Genomic DNA, 21,481 nt, shown 5'->3' with positions numbered 1-21,481 from the left:
AGTAAGGTCTTCATGCCGATTGGAAATCCCTTTACGTCGAAATTCTCGAGTTCTCTAGTTCCCACCATGCGATAATGGATCGCACCAAAGAGATGATCGCCGATATCGAATTGACTCGCACGGCACTCGCAGATACGTACCAATTCACAACGCGGTCGACAGTGAGGCTAATCCGATTAGCATCGCATACGCATAGCTGGAGAGAGGCAACGCATGTCAGCTTTCCAGTGGGCTAAACCGCAGAGAGGCCGTCGGGCTCGTCCCACACCCTCCGAGCGAGCGACCCCCGCAGGGGACCCCTGTCTTCTCTCCGTGGCCAACCGGGCGCATCTTCCGCACGACGCACAAGAACCCAGACCGGAGAGGAAACAAACAAGAAAGCAGCGAGTTGCGAGAGCGATGGGGGGCACATGCGAGCGGGCCGCTGAGGGAAAGCTGAGAAGCGCGTTGCTCGCGGTCTGACGGAATGAAATAAGGAACAGAAGCACTTCGGGAAAGATCCAGCGTCGCAAAAACTAATGTGGAAGGGGTGAAACTGAAAGATGAACAAGCAGCTAAACAGATGCATATTCTTTTATGAGGAGGAATTACGCAACTTGAGAAAGTATTGATGTCGATCAAAATACTTTCTCTAAATCGGGAACAAACACGCTTAGAATTCTCTTCCACTCGTGTTACGCAACTAAGCTGTAATGGGTGTTTTTTGTGATGTATGCGAATGGAAAAAGTGTATTAAAGTTAGTAATTGTTTCTTTCTAACGAGAAACATAAATATTTCCCGTCAGAAATCGCTCAGGAGTGAAATAAATTTCTTTTAAAAGTTATCTTGTAATCATTTAATCTCAAATACGCTTTTTTCTTTCTTATTCGATTCGATCTGAATTAATTTCACATTTATAAGAAAGCAGAACCGAGAGTGAATGGCGTCGAGTAACTTTCAACACGTTTTAATCGAAATTCAGCAAAAAAACCACTTGGTCGCACGCCAGACTCATCCTTCCGAAGAAAAATTAGAAAGGAAGGAACTCTTGACGCTTTTCTGTGATTTCATCTAAAATTTGAAAACCAAGTTTCTGTTATCAGGATGGAATTTCCGCTTGATTGAAATGTACGTTAATTAGCATGTTTCTCGACTGTTTCATTCAACGATGCAAACAGTGAGCAGGCGTCGCCAGAAGACATTTCCGCATAAAATGAGAGATTTAAGTTAATAGCTCTAATATACGAGCTCGTATACACTCTAAATTCCCAGGCAACAGGCAAGTGCCAATCGTCACTTTTTATCAATGACCTCTTCATTTGAATCATGAATATGTTTGGTGGGAGTGCATAGATCAGAATAGGGGAAGGTCAAAATTACGGGATGTTTCTTATCAATACAAATGGTTTTTGAGTAATCGTTATACTAAAATCCTAATCGTAATCACGAATTCACAGTCGATTGTGACATCATTCGCCAATAGACGAGGACGTGTTCCTGGGAGTTTAAAACGTGGAATATTCTAAAGATTATATTTTACATGAACACAACAGTACATTCTGTATACAGGAAGCAACAGCTGAAAGAAAAATAGCAATGACCATTTCCTCTCATTTCCACGGAATATACACTAGAGCAATCCTGTGATTCGCATTTCATATTTGAAGTTTAATTTTATAATACAGCATAGTTTTGGAATAGATTTAATAATACAAGGATGAAATAATTAATAATTAAATTAGAGATAGGGCACTGCATCTAAGTATTTGCCAAACGGTGAACAATGAGGCCAGAACCTACGGGCCTAAGATATTGTTTACATGCTATTCCTTGTGCCATCAGATGCACCAGGTTGAGCTACAATGGCGAAGTTAATGCACTGCTTCGAAAACTCAACGATCATCAACGTTAAACGACAACAAGTCATTTTAAGAAAAAACAACATTTCTGCCTATCATTAAGGTGAAAATGATAAAACTGAACGACCTCGGATTTCTCTCGCCCTTGTGATTAAAAGCACCAATCACAAAGCTATATATATATATATATATATATATATATATATATATATATATATATATATATATATATATATATATATACAGAAACAGATATAAGGAAAAGGGATAGGAACACATATAAAGGACGCACACAATAGAGGTGGGGAAGGCGGAATCGAACGGATCACAAGAGTAAAAATATCTCCTCAACCGGGACTCGAACACCGGATCTTTCCACTTGCCGGGCGGATGCTCTTAACCACTTGAGCTATCGAGGATAGTCAATTTACCCTGAGATCCGTGGGTCTAATATGTCGCCAAGCGCCCCGATTCTTTCAGCCAAGAGATGGCGTCAGGGGGCTGTTTCACCCACCAAAGGAGAAATAGACAGTACACAAGGAAAGGAAAGGACAGTGGTTAGAATTCATACAACATCATACAGGAAAGGAACAGTGCGTTTCGTGGCACGCATAGCCAGAAGAAAGAGATGAGCCACATTGGCCAAATACACATTCAAACACGAAATCCCGCCAAACGGCGAATAAATACTCATATATACAGAAACAGATATAAAAATGCTACTGATGATGTACTGTCTATTTCTCCTTTGGTGGGTGAAACAGCCCCCTGACGCCATCTCTTGGCTGAAAGAATCGGGGCGCTTGGCGACATATTAGACCCACGGATCTCAGGGTAAATTGACTATCCTCGATAGCTCAAGTGGTTAAGAGCATCCGCCCGGCAAGTGGAAAGATCCGGTGTTCGAGTCCCGGTTGAGGAGATATTTTTACTCTTGTGATCCGTTCGATTCCGCCTTCCCCACCTCTATTGTGTGCGTCCTTTATATGTGTTCCTATCCCTTTTCCTTATATCTGTTTCTGTATATATGAGTATTTATTCGCCGTTTGGCGGGATTTCGTGTTTGAATGTGTATTTGGCCAATGTGGCTCATCTCTTTCTTCTGGCTATGCAAGCCACGAAACGCACTGTTCCTTTCCTGTATGATGTTGTATGAATTCTAACCCACTGTCCTTTCCTTTCCTTGTGTACTGTCTATTTCTCCTTTGGTGGGTGAAACAGCCCCCTGACGCCATCTCTTGGCTGAAAGAATCGGGGCGCTTGGCGACATATTAGACCCACGGATCTCAGGGTAAATTGACTATCCTCGATAGCTCAAGTGGTTAAGAGCATCCGCCCGGCAAGTGGAAAGATCCGGTGTTCGAGTCCCGGTTGAGGAGATATTTTTACTCTTGTGATCCGTTCGATTCCGCCTTCCCCACCTCTATTGTGTGCGTCCTTTATATGTGTTCCTATCCCTTTTCCTTATATCTGTTTCTGTATATATGAGTATTTATTCGCCGTTTGGCGGGATTTCGTGTTTGAATGTGTGTATATATATATATATATATATATATATATATATATATATATATATATATATATATATATATATATATATATATATTCTCATGGCGCCAAGATAAACAACTCCAATCCAAGCAAAAGTGTATTCCTTAAACTGCTTAATATTCCAATATCCGTTAATGCAACGGCAAATTGCACTATCATATATAATCTTCATGACCACTTCCTCCAACATTACAATGCCCACACAGATACCATCATACTGCACCTTTCCAGATAAAGTATTGATCAACAGAATCTTGCATAATTTTGACGTTCGCAATGAAATACGAAAATTGGTCTGATATTATCCATTACAATTTTAAAAAAAAAACAAATTTCTTTTGACACGGAACCATTATTGTAAGGCTAATTTAAAATGTTTCAATTAATCTCATGCCAGTGGTAATCGTATGATTCAATTTTTTAACAAAATCATTTATTATTTTCCAGGATAAATATCCTTGGGGTGGATCGGCACAAGGATAACCGGAATCTCCGAGATCATCGCTGTTTGTGCGCACCTAGGATTACTGGCGCGGCACGAGTGGACGTGACGAATACCATCTCGTGATAAAGTGTGATACAATGATTGGATGATATGTGTTATAAAATCCAATCTCAGATGACTAAACATGACCCAAACTGAGAAAATTAAATGCTTTAGCAAAAATCTAGTTCAAAGAAACAGTAAAGTGTCTTGACAGGTAGCGGAGAAACAAGGTTTATTATTCTAGAAGATAATTTCATTGCTTTAAAATTAACACGCATCAAAATGGCCGTACCAGTCGCCACAGTGGTGTTCAGTGCAATCAAGACGGCGGCCGCGTTTGCCGGAATCAACTTATGGTTCCTCCCAACATTCTTCCTGGCCCTGGCATACTATCACTACGACCTGTTCGACCCCGAGAACAAACCCATTAACGTGCGCCACGTCAACAGCGAATACGACTTCGTAGTGGTGGGCGGAGGGTCCGCGGGGGCCGTGGTCGCCAACAGGCTGTCAGAGGTACCAGAGTGGAGCGTACTGCTCCTGGAGGCCGGTGGACAGGAGACCGAGATTTCGGACGTCCCAATACTGTCCCTTTACCTCCACAAGAGCGCCCTTGACTGGAAGTACAGGACACAGCCCTCTGACACGGCCTGCGGCGCCATGAAAGACCGGCGGTGCTGCTGGACGCGGGGGAAGGTCATCGGCGGATCCTCCGTCCTCAACACCATGCTCTATATCCGGGGTAACCGGAGGGATTTCGACCAGTGGGCTGCGGGGGGGAACGAGGGTTGGAGCTACGAAGATGTTCTGCCGTACTTCAAAAAGTCCGAGGACCAGAGGAACCCCTACCTGGCCAGGAGTCCCTACCACGCGACGGGAGGGTACCTCACCATACAGGACGCACCGTGGAACAGTCCCCTGGGGATAGCGATGGTCCAAGCGGGGGAGGAGCTGGGGTACGAGCACCGGGACATCAACGGCGAGAAGCAGACCGGCTTCGCCCTGTGGCAGTTCACCATGAGGAGGGGCACGCGGTGCAGCACGGCCAAGGCGTTCCTCAGACCCGTCAGGCTGAGGAAGAACCTGCACGTGGCCATGAGGGCCCACGTGACCAAGGTCCTGATCGACAGGGACACCCGTCGCGCGTACGGCGTCCAGTTCATAAGGAACGGGGTCAAGCAGACGGTGCGTGCGCGGAAGGAAGTCATCCTGTCTGCCGGAGCACTCAACTCCCCACAACTTCTGATGCTGTCGGGAATAGGACCGAAGGAACACCTGCAGGAAATGGGTATCGACGTAGTACAGGATTTGCCTGGGGTGGGTTCGAATCTCCAAGATCACATAGCGACGGGGGGACTGGCGTTCTTGGTGGATCAGCCGATCAGTCTCGTGATTAATCGTCTGATCAATCTCAACACGGCACTGAGGTACGCCATAACGGAAGACGGACCCCTTACTTCGAATGTCGGTCTGGAGGCCGTGGGGTTCATCAACACGAAGTATGCAGACCCCAATGACGACTGGCCGGATATCGAGTTCATGCTGACGTCATCGTCCACGCCCTCGGACGGAGGGACACACGTGAAGAAAGCCCACGGACTGAGAGACGTGAGTAAAGTAGCGTAATGGTGATTTCGATTATTTGATGCGGTTAACTTGGTATGATGATTGATACTTGAGAAAAAAGAAAAGACTATCGAGAAGTGAGGAAAACAAGTTATTCATTCACATAATGAATTACCAAAACCAGCACAAAGGTCTCCCACATATGTGGAAAACTAGCATAGTAAAATTTTATATAAATATGGCTGCACGACAGAGGTAACAAAATATAAAATAATGTAAGGTAGATAAATAAGAAAGGCATCCAAAAGGTCTGCCGATACTAACCTAGTTGGGTTTGGCTTATAATAAGATAAGCATATCAAGAGTACAAATATGACGTTATACTATTTTCAATAAAACTTTTCAGCATGAAAATTTCGAAATATAAAATTAATGGTTTTAGAGTTTGAAGTGTATTCCGGACTAAAATTGCACGCGTAGTTTGTGTCCATTTATCAAGTTCCAGAATGCATCGATGGCAGCAATTAGCGTTTCCATGTTAAACGATAAAAACCGTACGAAATGTCTACAAGTGAATGATTTTTATCAAAATAGAATTTACTCCCGGGAGTAAATGACCCCTTCTCTTCGTTTTTCATTACGTTCCAAGCATAAGGGAGCATTTTAAGCGAGTTCCCAGCATAAATCCACGTATACTGAGATTTAATCAGAATGAATTATACTCATCACCTTGCTTCCTCCTTAAAGTAAACCAAAGATAATTCTGAATTGTAAACTGGAACACTTTCCTGCGATTTTGGTTTTTCTGTTGGTCATGGACCGTAACACATTGCAAAAACTCAACTATTTCCACTGCATCTGGCTTGGGATTCGTGCCAATCAGTGTGAGGCGAACGAGAAGTGAGAGTAGGAAGTATAAATTTTTATTACTTTTTAACGTTTATATTATCGTAATTACAACCCACTTAAGTAATTAAATTTAAAAAAGACCTTTAAATTCTTCTAAGAAAGCATTTATGGGAGCATTTAACCGTGAAGTATCTCTTTTAAGACGAATCGATGCATTATTAAAAAAATCAACTCTCTCTTAAATATCTCTAAAACCTCCAGGTAATTAAAACTTTCTGTAGCAATTATGAAAATCCACAAGAAAGCTAAATACGCTATTTTGACCACATACTGCAATGAAAAAAACTAAAATTTTGCCTCGACTTTCAATGCTGAATGGACCAAAAAGGGCACGAATACCTCACTATCATTCGCAATAATAAGGCACTCTGCAATTTCTTTCAATAAATTGTTTTCTACGGAATTTGGTAAAAAACTTTGTTTAAAAACATTCACTGAATCAAATTTTATTTCCTTACCATGTGTAATGTGCTTTATGACAGGTATGGATTTAAAATACAATTTGAGGAGGAAACTTATTGAGGTTGAAGCGTAGTTTAACAACGTCGAAGTCTGACGTATTGGAATTTAACCATGTAAATCGAGCAAATGATATAAAAATAACAGTTAATTTGTGTAAGCATTAATGTAAGTGGTTTTCTGAACACAGCGGTTGTTACAAACTCTGTTGTTGGCGAAATATTGTACATTCATTGCAAAATCGCAAAGTCCTAATGGCAATCCGCCTATGGAGTGAATACGTAACGCACATACGACGTACAAGTACAGAACAGAGATATATTTTAGCTATTGCTCGGCCAGTTGTCAAGCCTGAGAATGATTAATATTAATGATATTAATTTTCATCGCCTCTATTAGATGGAGAAACATACTACATTCGGTCATGCAGTTGTTGTTACGTAAACATCGAGCTACGGTCTGATTACAAAGAAGATTGTGCCTGACACGTGATTAACGTTTTAAACTTTACTCAAGAGGGACAGAGACGCAAAACATGCCAGAGCGCATATTTAATAACAATATTATGAGAAATGAACACATGCAGAAGTATTATGAAACAAAATCAATGATTCAATACGAAAATATTTTTCCCTATGCAAAAAAATAGCATAGGACTGCAACGGTCACTCGCGAGGCGAGTTTCGCGCCCACTGTGGCGGAAAATGGCATGCGTGCGAGGAGCATAACGGGCTCCCCGAGGAAAAGGAGAGGGAGAGTGACGAAAATGTGTCATACCTACTAACCTACCTACAACCTACGAAAACCTACTTTCTGCCTCGACGTGTATGTTCCTTCCGGGTTTCGGGGGGAGCACCAAGGAAGGCAGAACACCGAACGAGTGCATCGAATGGCTGGAGCCCAGTTCGGGCGAAGATCTACGCTGTCAAGGCGTTTTATGCTAATACGAGGGTCATCCGGAAAGTAGTACCCGTTCGTGAAATAAAGACACAAAAGTAAATATTAACAAACATAAAAAATTTTATTTGAAAGAGGATACTTTAAACTACTTCTCAACATAATCTCCAAGCAAATTAAGGCATTTGTCATAACGTGTGACAAGTTTCTGTATTCCTGCTGCATAGTCCTTCGCCGCCAGCTCATTGAGATACGCGAGGGACCCATCTTGCACAAATTTTTGCATAATGCAGATGGTGTTTAACAATTTCATGAACAATTGTTCGAGAAACATTGGGAAAATGCTCACAGATGTCATCAATTGTGACGCGCCGATCGTTCCTCACGAATTCGTCAACTGAGCTCACCAGTTGGTCTGTAATGACAGACGGTCTCTCCGAACGCTCATCGTTGTGTGTGTTCCCCCTCCCCATGTTGAAGTTGCGACACCACCGCCGAACAGACGACTCGTCCATTACATTGTCTCCATACACCTCCTTTAATTGGCGATGAATATCACATGGGCGAACGTTTCTTGCATTGAGGAATTTAATCACTGCCCTCACTTCACAACTGGCGGCGTTCTCAATTTTTTTAAACATTGTAAACAATCACAGAAACAACACAGGCAATGCTAGCGTCACGCAACTTGGCTCAGAGAAGGCAGACAAGCCACTGAAGCTATCTGACCTCGTCCAGCGGCTACTCGCGTCGTCAGCACTTCATGCGGCACGAACGGGTACTACTTTCCGGATGACCCTCGTACTTAGTCCACTACCCAGGGAAGTGAGGAGGAAGACATTATTGGCTCCAGTAATAGGACTATGCCTACTTATTTTCATTACTTACTATATCTCCTATGTAGCAAAGCGCATCATTTATGTATTTACATTCTATGACAAGCTAGGCATCTGGACTGTGCTGCTGGCATAAGGGAACCTCAAGGGGTCTATTTAACGGTGGATTAGGATCGTGCTAAGCAAAAAATATTATAAAGCACCCTAGCTTATCCTCATGGATAACCTAAAAGAAACTTTCCTTTCCAACCAAACCCTTGCAAACTTTTACAGACCCCATACATCGATGAAGATTTTGGAATAGGTTCTCTTAATACCTGCGAATCAAGTAAGAACTCATCTTTTTCCGGTAAAGTCATTTTTTCTACTTCTGACTTAAAAAACCGCACTTCCCAGACATCAGTACCCATAGCATAGGGAAATCACCCGCAACATTTGCCCCATAAACGTTGTTCTCCCTTCCCCACCAAAAGATCCATCCCCAATTCGCTATCTATTATGGGGAATCGTATTTGTATCCACGCACACACTTTGAATAAGTGCCTCGACAGCATATACTCCGCTACACGGAAACGCGGATACTCGGAGCTCTTTTTGAAAAAGAAAAGCAAACCTCCTTCCACCAACTACTCTACACACCCAATACGTACGGCACCCGACGCAATCGATGTAGCACCAATTCCTTCAATGGAAAAATATTTAAAAAATAGTGAATCCACCTGGTCCCTATTCCCCTAATTCCCCCCCTGAACCATCCAAACGGCCCGCGAACCTAACATATGCCTTACAACCGACCCCGCTCTTCCACTCTCTCCCTCACAAGTCCCGCACTAACTCACCTCACCTGTTCACTTCGCACGCACAACGACTGTCTCTCCAAAAATGTCTACTGAGGACCAGCGAGTCCGCCCACATCTGGACCCTTCAGTCCTACTCCTCAAATACACTAGACCACATCTATATTTTCCCCACCGCACCCCCTCTCCTACCCTCTCAACTCATTTCCTTCCGTTACCATTCAGTTCTCTTCCGTCCACAAAAGCGAAAGGTCACCGCTGAAATAGTCCAACGACGTTGAGTGTTACTTTCTCTGTCTTTTGCGTAGTATGTGTTTAGTGTCCTCGAGTTTGTACTGCCTCTCTGAGAGGGCGTCATAAGAGAGAGGAAGAGAGAGAGAGGAGGATACAGAGGCGGGCAGATATTATCAAGTACTTGTATTTTAATGGGTTTCCTTCACAGGAAGATTTATTTATCACTGCAATTTTCCAGCCCACTCACATCTATTATCAACGACGTATATCTCAACTCTGAAAGAACGCTTGCAGTGAAAGTTTAATTAAATGCAAGTAGACACGGCGAGTAAATTGACGGCGTTTGACTGGCGGGGGTTACGACCGCCTCCAAGCCCAAGGGTCGTGCCCACGGATTCCACCATGAAGGCCTCCATGTGCAAGCCTCAGCGGTCCCGCCCCTTACGGCGAAGCCAATTTCCAGGGCCTCTGGAGACATTCCGAAATGAAAAATATCGAATTTAAGTTAAAGACCCCATTCTTGGTTTGATAGAATAAGTGTGTCAACAAGATTCATTTCAAAAATGAAAAAGTTAAGGTCGTATTTAATTTGACGACAGACGCTCCCAAAAATCCCCTAAAGCTATTTCTAAACATCAGTGAGTTGAGGAACCGAGGATGGGTGAATTATCTCTTCGGTTAGAACATTATCTAAAACTTCAGTACGTGTTATTATGGGTAACTGGAAAATTATGGCAGGTGAAAATTTTTAAATTGCATGAAATGCTATTTACCCTCGATATTCACGATAGGTGAACTCCACGTTTCAATACTATAGTCATCAAAGGGTTTACTTCAATGAATAAGTATCTTTTAGCAAATCAATTTATTCTCCCATTTGTTTCGCAATTCAAGACTAAATAACCTTATATTAAATACGAACCCATGACAATGCACATTTTTGACATTATCCATCAAGTTTGGTGACCTGAGGAGCGGTTCAACAAACCCATTCGTGATCCACAACGTCTTCATTAGGAAACATTATTTATTACTAACTTAAGTAGTTATCAATAACTAGTAATGGAAAATCGACGGTAGACAGTATAACCGGGCCTTGGTCAACCAATAACTCGGTCAGCATGAATATTTTCCAAAGGTAAAAAAAAAATCTTGGGAATCAATAAAGGTATACAATGTATTTATAATTAAATGCGTGACATATATAATTAAATATAAATATGTGTACACCTAAAGCTAATACATTCCATTCAAATTGTATTCGTTTAGTTTTAAGCAAATTTCAACCTTGAGGCTGGAAAATATTAAACGTTTCTCGCACTTCCAGTCAAAGTCTTTGTTTTTGACATCGGCACTTACAAATACACAAATGAAAGCCTATCAATTGCAAAACTAATTTACTGTTTTGATTCTCCTCCACCACCACAGGACTTCTACAACGAAGTGTATTCCATGATCAACAACCGCGACTTGTTCGGCATCTTCCCCATGATCCTCCGCCCACGGAGCAAAGGGTACATCCGGCTGAAGAGCAAGAACCCCCTCCATCACCCGCTCTTCTACCACAACTACCTGACCGACCCCTTGGACATGGCCGTCATGCGGGAGGGCATCAAGACGGCGCTGGCCCTGGCGGAAACCAAGTCCATGAAGAGGTACGCATCCAGGTCGCACTCCGCGGGCCTCCATTGAAGGTCGAGAGGTCGCGGTGAACCGAAATTCAGACACTGGTCGCCGAGCGGAAATGTGGCGTCGAAAATTATTTGAGAGGAGTTCGATCAGATAAAGCGGATTCACCACTCGGGCAACCGTGGTGAAACACTTGCTCGGATCCAAGTGAAAAAACTACGCCAAACAATATTTAAATTTAAGTAAATTTCAAATCACTCTTACTGTTTTCATTTCGATTATTACGTTCGGGCCAAACGAGTCATCATATTCTTTCGTCATGTGTCTATTGCACGAGGTCCTAATAAATGAGAATAGAAATGTGACTAGCTGCTTCATACAAAGAAATGCCATTCCGCTCCGAGTTTAAATTTAGTGAAAAATATCACGCTGGCAATCTTTTCAGTTGACATTGAAAATAAAATTCTTCGTTTTCCACATAGAATTTTTTTTATTTACGACCTAGGTTTCATTATGGTATAACATCATCAGGTGTGATGTTACACCTGAAGTTATACCTAATGCTATACCATAAGGAAACCAAGGTAGTAAATAAAAGAAATTTCTACGTGTAAAATCCAAGCTGTTCATTTTCAATTTAAATATGAAAAATTTCCACCAAGTGACTACAGAAACTATTTTATTCCTCAGCTGACCTTTTGAAATTTTATATAAGCGACCTTTATTTCGCTGGGATTCCTGTATTGTACTCCCTTCTTGTCCCCCAATACAAAAATCAATTAATCAGGATATTCTACCAATTTTAAAGGTACGTTTTTGACAGCCTCCATCGACTATGCTTTACTTAACATCGTCGGAATTTCCTTTTCATTTCTTCGTATCTTCTGCCGGACTTCATACTGCCTGAAAATATCCACTCCCTTCCTTCATCCACTCCTCCAACATTCTCCGTTCTCCCTTCAACCACGGCCTTCAACATACCACAACCTTTTATAACCTCCATCCACTTCTTCTTTCTTCTTAGAACTTCCCCCAGCACCTTCGCCATCACTATTTAGAACCTTGGCGTTTGTCTTCCACACTATCCGGCTTATTTTCCCATCAACAAAAATATATCCAAAATAATTTCAGCAACCTTGTAGTACATCCACCAGTTGAAATCATTTTTTTGCACTCAACCTGAAGGTGTGAACATATCCACCAACATCAACGAAGTACAGCTATACCGCAAAAGCTTGGGTTCCTACGATTTGATTAAATGAGAAAAATCGCATTCCATAGACGAGTACACAGTACGTGTGGGAAAAGAAATTACTTTGTTCTTCCACATGTATTTTTTTTATTATGCATAGCCTAGGTTTCGACTTACAAAGTCAGTCATCATGATATAAACAAATATATGTGGAAGATCAAACTATTTTCTTTTCCGATATGAATCGCTTCCACAAAATGGCGCCTCAAACCATTCTAAACACCGTTCGTGGAAAAACTTGCTGCTATATTTTTTCAAACAAAAGAGACAATTTGTATAATTAATTAATAAAGTAAAAAATATACTTCTGGAGCCGATTCATTAATTGAAATAACACAATAAATGTTTCCAAAGGTAAACCGGTTATTTTTAAGTTCGGTCGGCATTGACGTCAAGTTCGTGGGCTCTGCTGAAACCGGCCCGCATCCCGAGTGTTCTATTGAATACGAAGTACGAGTGTTGGCTCGGGATTAATTCCGTTTCCCTGCTTCGTCTCGCCCCGCACACCAACAGGTACGGCGCCCGGTTCCACCGTGCCCGAGTCCAGGGATGCAATCAGTACGAGATGTTCACGGATCCATACTGGGAGTGCGTGGTGCGCCAGTACACCATGACCATCTACCACCAGTGCTGCACGGCGCGCATGGGGCCAGACGGTGACTTCGATGCCGTGCTGGACCCGCAGCTGAGGGTTAGGGGCGTAGCAGGCCTGAGGGTCATCGACGCGTCCATCATGCCCAACATCACCAGTGGCAACATCAACGCCCCCGTCATCATGATCGGCGAGAAGGGGGCGGACCTCGTGAAGGACACTTGGCTGGAGTTGACGCGGAGGAAGCGAAAAAAGAGGAGGCGGTCAGCACCCGGCGACGGCACCCTTAACCCCTCGGGGCCCGCCCGATTCGACGAAGCGAAGAACTAGGGGGGGAATGGAGATCGCTGACGCCCCTGAACCCCCCCCCCGCAAACCCACCCCCCTGGTGCACCCCACACCCCTATCTCCCCGCGCGAGTGGTAAGGCTGTCGGAAACGAGTTATTGCAAGCGCCTACGAGTTTCTCCCAAAAAAAAGAGTAATCCATACGGAAAACAGAAATCTCCTTTCGAAAAAGGGACTGGCTACATAGAATACGAGCAACTTCGACTTTTTCAAAAGTTGTCCAGGAAGGTTTCAAACGAAATTACCAAGTCGCGAAAATCGAAACGGTCTTTGTATAACGCGATTAAGGTCGATTTCGTAAAAGGTCACGCTTAGTCACGTGAGAAATTAATAAATGTCTTTACGTTCCGTCGTAAGGGAAATCTCACACACCCGATCCTCCACTTCCACTTCATTATTGACTTTCAGAGGAAATTTGGAATAAGTTGGAAAGTATTTAAAAAAAAAACCAAAGCAATGCGGATATTTTCACCATATCTCCAAGACGTTTCGAGGCCAGGAATCCGGCAATAAGAAATCAAAATGAATTCTACATGAAAGAAGCGGTTTTAAAGCCTCTGTCATTTAGCTCAAGGTTAAGCAATGGAATTTACTTTTCGTGGAACCTCTTGTAACGAAGTCAGCGTCAATTTATGATTTTTGGTAAGAAGAACACATTTCGCAACTTAATTTACGGGTTAAAGAATATTTAGTAATATACTGTATCAGGTATGACTTCATCATAAGATTCACAAAAACAATCCAGGAAAAGCCTCTCAAATGTATTTCTAAATCTAGAGAGAGAGTCCCAGAAACATTAGCATTTTAGCAGTAAATGCTCTACACTCTGAAACGTCAAGAACAATAATGATCGCATTTTCCCCATAATATATTTTCACGAATGATCGACAAATGAGCCGAGTTCTAACGTCCGCCGTTATCAGATAACCTCACAACTGGCTCACTTCGTACAGATATATGGTGTAACAAGGGGTGAGTAAATTAATACGTAATGTCGTAATGCATTAGGGTTATCCTAAATGTTTCAGTGTCCACCGCCCTTCCTGTGGATACGAAAGCAAGAATGTTGTGCAATTATGGAATACAAGCGGAATATTGTGAGTGCGGGAATGAATGAGAGTGCAAAGTTAGTAAGGTGAGCAGTGCCACACCAGTTCTTGTGATACTCTTATGACAGATGCAATCCGACAATAATCTCAAAGGCAAAAGCATCGGAATTTTTCGATGATTGCAGAACATGTTTTACTTGAAGAGGAGTGCGTCTCGAACCAACGCGGGATGTGAAAGGAAGGTGAAATTTTCCAATCCCACGTGCAATCAAAAAGGGCAGATTGCTTACCAGGACAGACACGGTGCTCTTTCAAAATAACTTCCTCAGGTGAAGCAAGGATTTTCACTGCACAGCCTCTTACTTCCCTCCCTCTATGGCAAATAAAATGTTGACGCTCTAAGTCATATTTAAGACAGTTGTAACGTATCGCATTAATGCAGAGTTGTAAATAAATTATATTTTAACAAACAAGTCAAGTTAGTAAACCAAATATTACTATTAGGCCTTCAATGCATAAAAATAAAGTAAAACTTTGGTTTCCCCGAATGCCTGATACAAGTATACATGCGCGCCCGCACAACAAAAAATGCACACATACCAACTTACATGGATAGAGATGTAAGGAATAGGGATAGAAACCCACATAATAGACAAACAGGATTGGTGGGGAGGTGGAATCATGCAGACCACAAGCGTACAAAAGTTGCCTTAAGCGGGACTTGAAACACGGATCTACATAAATGTATATAAATCGGCATGTGGCGGGTTTTCGCGTTTGAATATTTGTGTGTGTGTAAATGTCTTGTATGTACGTATGTATTACCCGGGAATCGAACCCGGGACCCTCCAACCTCAGCAGTCCAACGCTCTACCCACTGGACTACCGCGACCCACAATATATATATATATATATATATATATATATATATATATATATATATATATATTATATATATATGGAAACGTGGTAATTGAAGCAGGAGGATAGACGTAGGCTGGAGGCTTTTGAAACGTAGTTGTGGAGAAGAATGGAGAAGGTGAAATGGACAGAGAAGAAAACAAACGAGGAACTACTTGGTATGGTGGGCGAAGAGAGGGGTTTGTTGGGAGCAATCCTATGGAGGCAGGAAAATTGGCTGCAGGGGGTATTGACCGGCAATGGGATGTTGAAGACTGTGATAGAGGGGAGAATGTTGGGCAAACGAGGAAAGGGAAGGAACAGGATAGGGATGTTGGACGGGATGAAGGGAGGAAGAAGGTACTCAGAGATGAAGAGGGACCTGATGTAGAGTAGGATGTTGTGTTTTCATAGGAATCACTAAATACTTATTTAGGAGCTGTGTCCATCCAAAAACCTACCTTAACCGGTAGATTACCTAATAAATAAAAAATTATACGTATATATAAACTTTAATTACAACATTGAAACACAAACACAGAGAAAGGGCACTCACATTTTTAATTTTAATGTTTAGACGGCTAGGCCGTCATCATCGGAACACCGTTCTCGGTATTAGTAGTACTTAGGGGAGGCGACCGACTGCTGAGGTCATTTGTGCCATTAGGGATCGACAGGAAAGGATGAAGAGAAACCCGGCGTCGGCATTAGCCTACTCTTTACGAAAGGCGCCAAAGGGCCCGCAGCTTAACGTCCCATCCGACGGACGGCGTACTCACTCAGAGCGCCCTCCAGAAAGCACCTCAAGTAGGAATCGAGATACCACTGAAAAATATTCAACACCGCTGGGATTTAAACCCGGGTCCTCTGAGTGGGAAGCCAGTACGATAGCCACCGTAAAATCTCGATCCCCGTCGATCTCGAGGAAGACCGAAGAGGATATATATATTTAAATATTTCATATATATATACATGTGGGGGGGGGTTGAGGGGGGAAGAGGTAAGGGACGAATAGGAAATGGGCAGGGGGGTGGGGGGGAATGTGTAGGAGGCTATTGGAAGGTTTCAGCGGGCTGAGTTCAGTCCGGGAGGTTTTAATGACTGAAGCAAATATGTTTAAGCGTGTTTACAAGTGTTTAAATGTTTTAATCAAAGTTTTTATATATTTGTGTAGTCGCCGAAAAGTATTATTTTTCGAAGATATATATAAGGAATGCGGTAAATATATATGTATGTATGTATATCTGTATGTATATATATATATATATATGTGTGTGTGTATATATGTATTCATATATGTATGTATATAGAGTGCACCGAAAAGAAATATATATATTAAAAAAAAAAATATATATATATATATATATATATATATATATATATATATATATATATATATATGTATATATACGCACACACATACATAAATAAAATATATATGCACACACATACCTGTACATACATACATTCATATACACACACACATTTATATAAACACATATACAAGTATGAATACGAGAGGCATTTAATCAACAACAAAGATAAGAATACTGTATCATTATGGCATGACGGCTCGAAAAAACGAGCAGCCTTCCTCGGGAAAGTAAATAGTACTGCTTTCAGCTGGGATGAGAGAGAGGGGGTGGGGTTGGCGGGGAAGGAGAAGTTGAGGGGAGGGGAAGCTGAGGGGGCATGAATGATGTCGGAGAGAGGAGAGAAAGGGTGGAGATAAGCACATGGGATTTCAAATGCACGGAAGAGCAAGAAGTGGGCCATATCTCGGGTTGCACTGCTGCACTATGCTGCTAGCACTTATCGGGAGGGCTTCGATTATAGAGCGGGAGAAGCATTTGGAATCCCATCGCCTCTCATTATCTTCTGTATCCACTAGTCTTGCCTGCTTCGTATTTATCCCAAAAATGTTCTATTGGCGGAAATTTTAATGAAACGCAGATTGAGTCATGACCTAAAAGAAGTCCGGTTCGCAAGCGGATCCTGTCACTTTTCCCTCCCTTCTCTGTGCGAGAAGGAAGGGACGAGACTGGCCGACGAGTATTCTGTCCATCCACGGGCAGTACCAACATTCCCGGAGACTGCTGCGATTTCCGGGTGGATGACATTGGAAGAGCAGCACGGGTGGAAGAAGAGAAACGGGGTGAAAGTAGTGGTGCCTCCTGAACGCGTCGGCTGAGAAAGGCGGTCGTTAAGGGAGTCTAGCGGTGGAGAGGGGCCCGAGGGATGGTCGGGAGAGGGTGGGATTGAGGGTGATGGGCAAACGGATCCAATCGCCCCTCCCGCCTTAAAACGGACTGGCCAGCGATAGGAAAGGTCTAGGTTGGAGAAACATCTTATTATCATCGTTCGAAATGAAGCACTTTCACGCGAGTCAATGCGACGCTGCCGTTGTCTGGCTCGTCTCTCCTCTCTGCCGGGAATAACACCCCCGGAGGGGCACGTGACCGATTACAGTCGCCCGTCGAGACTCAAACATTTGTATTCTCATTCACACTACGTCACGTTGTCAGTGGGATCGGGCACACTGCAACGCGAAAGGAATGCGCGAAGGCCCTGGATGGATTGTTTGAAGGGGCGGTCGTTTCCTTAAAAAATAAGCGGTTCGCTAATTTCGTGTGCGCATGCGCCGAAGACGGTTCACTCTGGGCATCGTTCATGTATTTTTAGAAAACTTGTATCATCATTATAGGAAATCATTGACCTCTTTGTAATACTGAATCTGAACTTTTAATGCCGAATGTTTTGAATTGGACTTAAAATTAAACGAGATATGCGCAAAATTAAAACAGATAACACACAATCAAAACTTGCACTACCACATATTTTTACATTTATAGGAGAATCATAAAAACTTATGATGAAACAAGCTCCAGGTGTCGCCTCCTCGCGCATATTATGAGCTAATCCCTAATCAGTGAAACGACGTTAATAAATTATAACGTTCAGTGAGCTGCAGTAAAATTTGCGTCCCGATTGAATATTAGACGCAAACTACATAATAAATACACTAAGTCATAATGAGTTTTTAAAAATGTTTTTGAAAATTAATTACATACACAAAAGGGTAAGAGTTTTGGATTTCCAAATGAAAGTATGTCCTCATATTATGTTCTGAAGTTAAATAGCGAAAAATATTTTTGTTTCAAAAGCATACTAAAATGAAACTTGTGACGCGGCATTTAATTTATAGATAAATTTTCCCCGATACCGCGAGACAAGGGAGGCCGTGACTCTACTTGTTTTGAGGGCGCCAGGCTAGCCGCATGGCTAGCCGCAGAGTCACGCCGCTGGCTGTCACCTGGCCCATCACACTCCTCGTCCCAGGGGAGGGCTCGCTCACCTTTGATGTGCCCCGGGGTGGGCAGCGGCTCTTCAGCTGAAATCACGAGGGACGCAAGGAGGCGCATAAAAATGGACTCCGACGAGTAAACTTCATAAGAACTATTTATTATCACAAGAAAAGGTGTGGGCGCTCCCAAGCAAACATGACGCGCGGTGCCGACGCCTGCTGGGCCACGATGTTGGGTGGCCGCTCGGCGGCAGCCGAAGATGGCCGCCTCGCTGTCGACTGCTGGGTCCCGATGTTCCGGTCGGGGCCTGCGGGGGGCCCACACGGCGAGGTCGGTTGCTGGCACGCGCACCCCCGGTGTTCGCAGGCTGTCGGTGACTCGACGATGATAGCACACGACCTTCTCTCTCGGACATCTCACAACGAACTCTCCTTACCACGTGTTGGCCGGCACTCTCCGCGCGCGGCGCGCCCCGCTCTTCTCTTTTCTTACATACATTGTCGGCGCCAACAGATAGCGCCCCGCCGTTCTACGGCTCGCGAGAGGGGCGTGCGTATTCGAACTGGGCAAGTGACGCTGCGCCAAGCACAACGTCACATACCCCCTCCCTAAGCCGGACACTCGTCCGAGTGGACCGCTTACAAACGAGCCTGCAACTGAAACCTATGAACACAATATAATAACAACAATTTCACAGATTTCTACCAGTATTTCACTCAGTTTTGAGATTCTGTCTTCAGCTATTGGATAGAAAATGGATAGCACAACTTTTTCTAATTTTAACCACATTCTCTATGAACATCAAGTAATACATTTGGTATGAACAAACTTTTGGCATGAATCTTTCATACATTCCAAGGGAATTTCTCACAAAATTTCAACAAAAGCATCACTCGCTCAGATAATTCACTCTATAAAAGGCAGTACGTCCTCAGCTCAAACACATCACACCTCGTTTGCAAACTTTCATTCACCACAATTCAAGGGCTATGTGCCATAACAACAATAATGTCCGACAGAGATTTTCACATCATTGAAAAATAAATCGCTCACTTTGACACACAGACGAGATAACATGAGGCAAACACACAATGCTGACCTATTGCATGATACCAAAATTCATAAGGAATTTTTTTGAGAGTGTGCTCCGTGGGCTTGGCGCTCGGAGAACTCACCACTTTGACGAGTGGATCTTGGTGCTATATATCGTTTCAAGTCACCAATATCTACTTTCGCGTTTTGCTTAATGGAACGCGTTTCTACTATATAGACTGTTGGAGACAGTTTTTTTAGTATCGCGATCGGTCCTTCAAATTTAGGGGCTAGCTTGGCTGAAAACCTATCAATCCCACTGGACAGATGGTGGGTCCTACGCATTACTAGGTCTCCTACATTAAATTCGATGTTTCTTCTACCCTTATTATACGCTTGCGCCTGTTTTTTCTGAGCTTTCTCTATATTCTCGGCTACTAAATCTCGTAAAAAGCCTAACCTATCGGCCCTCTTTTTCCACGCTTGTGGATCCAATCTGCTCTCTATGCCTTCCCCCTTCTCAAGCTCGCGCCGCAAACTCTTCACTGGCAGTGGATGCCTTCCGAAGTTCAAGTAGGCTGGCGAGATCTTAGTCGAGGCCTGCTTCGCGGTGTTGACTGCATGCCTTAGTTCGTGTAAATGCTGATCCCAGTCTCTATGGTCTTTTTCTACAAACATCGCGATGGCCGTCTTCAGCGTTCGATTGGATCTTTCCACTGGGTTTGCCTGAGCATGGTATGGAGGCGTTGTTGTATGCGTTATTCCATACTCTGCCAATGCTTCTCTTACGCATTTGTTATCAAACTCTTTTCCATTATCTGTCAAGAGATACTCCGGCGTTCCCCAGCGAAATAGGACAAGCTCCTCAAGTGCTTTAACCACGTTGGCCCCCGTAGCAGCTCTGACCGCCTTTAGCTCCACCCATCTTGAAAATAAGTCCTGAAAGATTATTAAGTACTTGTTCTTGGCTTTGCTAAGCGGAAACTCCATGAGATCTGCTGCTACGACGCTCCATGGTCTCTCTACCGTTCTTTTACCCAATAGTCCCTGAGGCGCTTGCTGCGACGTTTTGAACTGTTGACAGTCCTGACATTGCCTCACAAAGTTGTGAATGTCGTGATAGGCCCCTCTCCAATAGTAATCTCGTACGACTCGATCGAAGGTCTTTTCCACTCCGAGGTGGCCCGATGAAGGTTCACAATGGGCATCCCTTATGACCCGCTCTCGACATTCTTTTGGAAGCACGAGTTTCCAGCCCTCTTCACAATCAGCGATTGGATCGAGCAGCTCATCGTACTTGTAACGATACAAGTGGCCCGCTTCGACCTTCCAATTTTTATACCTCTCCGGATATTTGGTGACTTCCTCGACTCTGCGTTGGTGGTCCTCATCCTTTACTTCCGTAATTTCAGCGATCTTCTCTTCGCCAGATAGTTGCTCGTACATACGAGATAGTGCATCAGGCAAATCATGGATTTTACCTCGACGATGCACCACCTCGAAGTCCCACTGCTGCAACTCCAGCGCCCACCTCGCGAGCCTACCCGTAGGTTCCTTGAGATTTCGTAGGTATTGGAGTGCGGAGTGGTCTGTGATCACGAGGAACTTGTAGCCCTCTAAATCAGGCCTTAGTTTTTTTATGGCCCATAGAATAGCTAATAACTCTCTCTCTGTCGTCGTATAGTTTTTCTCAGCTGATGTGAGAACTCGGCTGACATAAACGATTGGATGTTCTCCGTCCTCATTCACTTGAGAAAGAACACCTCCAATTGCTTCACTACTCGCATCAGTTTGTACGAT

The 21,481-nt window shown here is 43.3% G+C and overlaps 1 protein-coding gene across 1 annotated transcript; it reads left to right on the top strand.

Moving 5' to 3' along the window:
• Positions 1–4,159: 4,159 nt before the first annotated feature.
• On the top strand, positions 4,160–13,378 carry LOC139694146 (glucose dehydrogenase [FAD, quinone]-like). Its single transcript, XM_071592577.1, has 3 exons — positions 4,160–5,485; positions 11,004–11,230; positions 12,970–13,378. The coding sequence occupies exons 1-3, from the start codon at positions 4,160–4,162 to the stop codon at positions 13,376–13,378; spliced, it is 1,962 nt and encodes a 653-aa protein (XP_071448678.1).
• The last annotated feature ends 8,103 nt before the right edge of the window (positions 13,379–21,481 follow it).

The sequence above is a fragment of the Hetaerina americana genome, unplaced genomic scaffold, assembly GCF_022747635.1.
Source record: "Hetaerina americana unplaced genomic scaffold, ioHetAmer1.1.p SCAF_5, whole genome shotgun sequence".
Lineage (NCBI taxonomy): Eukaryota > Metazoa > Arthropoda > Insecta > Odonata > Calopterygidae > Hetaerina > Hetaerina americana.
Note: the sequence above shows the minus strand (reverse complement) of the source record. Positions and strands in the feature narration are given on the sequence as shown.